The 3,171-nt window shown below is 32.7% G+C and overlaps 1 protein-coding gene across 1 annotated transcript; it reads left to right on the plus strand.

The window, feature by feature from the left end:
* The first annotated feature begins 1,491 nt into the window (after window positions 1-1,491).
* Window positions 1,492-3,153, plus strand: LOC119681135 (mannose-6-phosphate isomerase-like). The gene is made up of 3 exons (XM_038094234.1): window positions 1,492-2,038; window positions 2,096-2,411; window positions 2,471-3,153. The coding sequence occupies exons 1-3, from the start codon at window positions 1,766-1,768 to the stop codon at window positions 3,076-3,078; spliced, it is 1,197 nt and encodes a 398-aa protein (XP_037950162.1). The 5' UTR covers window positions 1,492-1,765; the 3' UTR covers window positions 3,079-3,153.
* The last annotated feature ends 18 nt before the right edge of the window (window positions 3,154-3,171 follow it).

Consider the following 3,171-nt stretch of genomic DNA (forward strand, 5'->3'; position numbering starts at 1 on the left):
TTTATAATGTTAAATTCTTTTGACATCCATTCTAGACTTTGAAATTAGAACTCCAACCCTTAATCAGGCAAAGCTGAGGATCGGATTATATATCAACTTACTTTGAAGTCACTATATACATAAACAACTCAAGGATTGAGAGAAATGCAAGCACAGATATCTACCCGGGAGAGATAAAGGTAAGAACTCCACATCATGTCTTTGATTTTGGAGGTGTTTTTCAAGCTAAGGTGTATAAAATAGATAGTGCGACCAAATTAATACAAAAAAGTAGGATTCGAGCTTCAAGTACCACACTCTTTGTAGACAATCAGGCAAAAATAAAAGCAATAAGTCCGCAATGTTCAATTCAGAAATAGTATTGAAATATAGCATTTTACTAATAAGTATTAAGCAAGGCAAAGTCTGTTTTTGTTCGGTTATGGAATATTAGCATATCGAAGAAGACAAACAAACAAAGAAAGTTTAATAAATCCTATAGACAATGGAAACCCTGAGGTATGAAATGCTTAATATCATGTTTCCACTGGTAATAAAATTAGTTATGTTAATTAAATCAACATTTGATCATTTCCATAGCACAAGCTAATTTCTGCTTGTGAAACGGCTTGTTTATTTACATATATAAAACATAGTGCAAATATTTCAAATTTTGGTAATTTGCCTTATGGGTAATTTATTTTTAAGGGTTTCATTCGACATTTTTCGCCTCAAATTAGCTGATTTGTTTATAATGAGCTCATTTATATAAATGCTCTTTGTACGATAAATTATCCTTATTAATTAGCAAAACTGCCTAAATACTGCCTAAACAGTGAAAACATAGTATAAGAACAGTTTACCATTCGTGATTTTTATTGATTATGGAATCACCAAAAGAGCACAAAGAATATTTACAGATGTAGTATAAAAATACAACATTCATTATTAAAATACATATTAATACTTAAAAATACAATACTTAAGACAGGATTCACACAAGAATTTTCTTTGTAATTTTAACTGTCATGTTTGTAGTTTTAGCTCTCATCTTTGTAATTTAATTTATGCATTGTTATTGTTTTCAATGGAAAATGAAAATTTTAACTGTGAAAAATGCTCATTTAGCATTGATAGCAACAACAATTGACAGCTGAAATCACAAACACAGCTCTCATGTAAATTCAATATAAGTTTGTACTGTACAAGACAAAGTTTTTAATTTATAGTTAATTAATAATTTACTTCACAAACTAATCATATTTTTTGCAAACATTTTTTATTTCCATGTCATCATAGCCTACGTCGCACAACATTTATAGGTAAATAGTATTTAATATAACAATTTGCGACAAATAAGTGTATGAGATTATTGAGATTGGGATTAACCAGGGAAATTATTTGATGTAATAAAATAATTTATACAAAGTTAACTGTGAAAAACTTATAATTAATAAACTATTTATAAAATATTTGAACAATATAATTTTAAATTTGAAGTATTTGAAACACTTAAATATTTTTTATACCTTTGTTGTGTATTACACGATTACTACTAAACAATACTTCCTATTTTTTTTTACAGGAATAATATTTTTAGCCACCACTGTGCTTATATCACTGTAGAGTTGGAGACTTGTCAGCTGTTCGTAATTCGTTGATAAGAGCCAGTTTGACCTTATCAGAGGGAATGTCATTCAAATTTTGTTTATTCCAATAATTACTAATTTATGTACAAGTTTAAAATCCTTATGCAAGATTAAAATTCTACAAAAAAAAACACAAAATGGAACTTGAAGGTGACATTAAAACCTATGAATGGGGCCGTTGTGGCAGTGAGTCAGTAGTGGCTGAATTGGCGGCTATTAACAATAAAGACTTCGTTATTGAACCACTAACTCCATATGCCGAATTGTGGATGGGAGATCACGAAAGCGGCCCATCAGTGTTAAAGGCAACAGGCGATCATTTGGGTACCATACTGACTAAGCCGCTTAGCTTTTTATTCAAAGTGCTAAGCGTTAAGAAGGCACTCAGTATACAAGTGCATCCAAACAAGGTAACTAATGGAAAAAACAATGCATGTAGAAACATGTATTAACTATTTCTTTTTTAGGAACTAGCAGTGCGCTTACATAGAAGACATCCCGATATATACAAAGATGACAATCACAAGCCAGAACTTGCCATAGCAATAACAGATTTTACGGCTCTATGTGGCTTTCGCCCGTATGAGGAAATTTACGCAATCTGTCAAGGTTTGCCACCCTTAAAGCTTTTAATCGGTGGAGATGAGCAGGTCGAAACTCTACAGAATGCCGACAAAGAGGCTGCAAAAAAAGGATTACGCAAATGTTTCACAAAACTTATGACCTCAGAACAGGAGGCAATCAGTGCTTGCTTAGATGAAATTTCCACAAATTACGTAGATGGTAATTAGTTTTGGTTATTATTACTGTTATTGTTATTTTTAATTAATTTGTTTTTTTAGTGTTAAAATCACATAAACTATTTGACGTCTTCACTACTGTCCAAAATGATTTTCCGGGAGATGTGGGTTTGCTCTCGCTGTTCTTTCTCAATCTATTGCATTTGAAGCCTGGCGATGCGATTTATTTGGGCGCAAATGAGATTCATGCTTACTTATCTGGCGATTGCATCGAAGCTATGGCACGCTCTGACAATGTCATACGTGCTGGACTAACACCGAAGTTTAAGGACGTTAGCGAGCTGACAGCGTGCCTTAACTACGAAGGCTTGCCACCAAGTGAAAAATTCTTCATGCCCAGACGTATTAATGAATATATCGAAGTTTTCGCACCACCCGTTGATGATTTTGCCATTATAAAAGTTCGAATTCCTCCGCAAACAAGAAAATATGAACTGGCCTTGAAACCACACAGCTCTATTCTGTTGACCTTGCATGGCAAAAGCTTGATGCGTCTTAGTGGACACGCTGAGTTTGAGCTTTCACGTGGTACTATTATATACATTCCGCCAGATAATGCACCAGAAATCGAGTTCCTTTCTGATGTCTGTGGAACAGAAGACTTAGTCGTTTATATTACCACTTTCAACTGCTATCGATATAAATTGTAAAATGGATCTTTTGACGTATTGATGAGCAATTTTACTCAGATATTTAGGCATTTATATTTCTTGTTAATATATTATTTATTGGAAAATAAAAAA

The sequence above is a fragment of the Teleopsis dalmanni genome, chromosome 2 (assembly GCF_002237135.1).
Source record: "Teleopsis dalmanni isolate 2A chromosome 2, ASM223713v2, whole genome shotgun sequence".
Classification (NCBI taxonomy): domain Eukaryota; kingdom Metazoa; phylum Arthropoda; class Insecta; order Diptera; family Diopsidae; genus Teleopsis; species Teleopsis dalmanni.

Bases quoted from the DNA above. Each gene is read 5' to 3' on its own strand.
- LOC119681135 (XM_038094234.1), top strand. From the start codon at position 1,766: ATGGAACTTGAAGGTGACATTAAAACCTATGAATGGGGCCGTTGTGGC. The intron at 2,039-2,095 runs GTAACTAATGGA...TTTCTTTTTTAG, and splicing joins TACAAGTGCATCCAAACAAG to GAACTAGCAGTGCGCTTACA. The intron at 2,412-2,470 runs GTAATTAGTTTT...TTGTTTTTTTAG, and splicing joins TTCCACAAATTACGTAGATG to TGTTAAAATCACATAAACTA.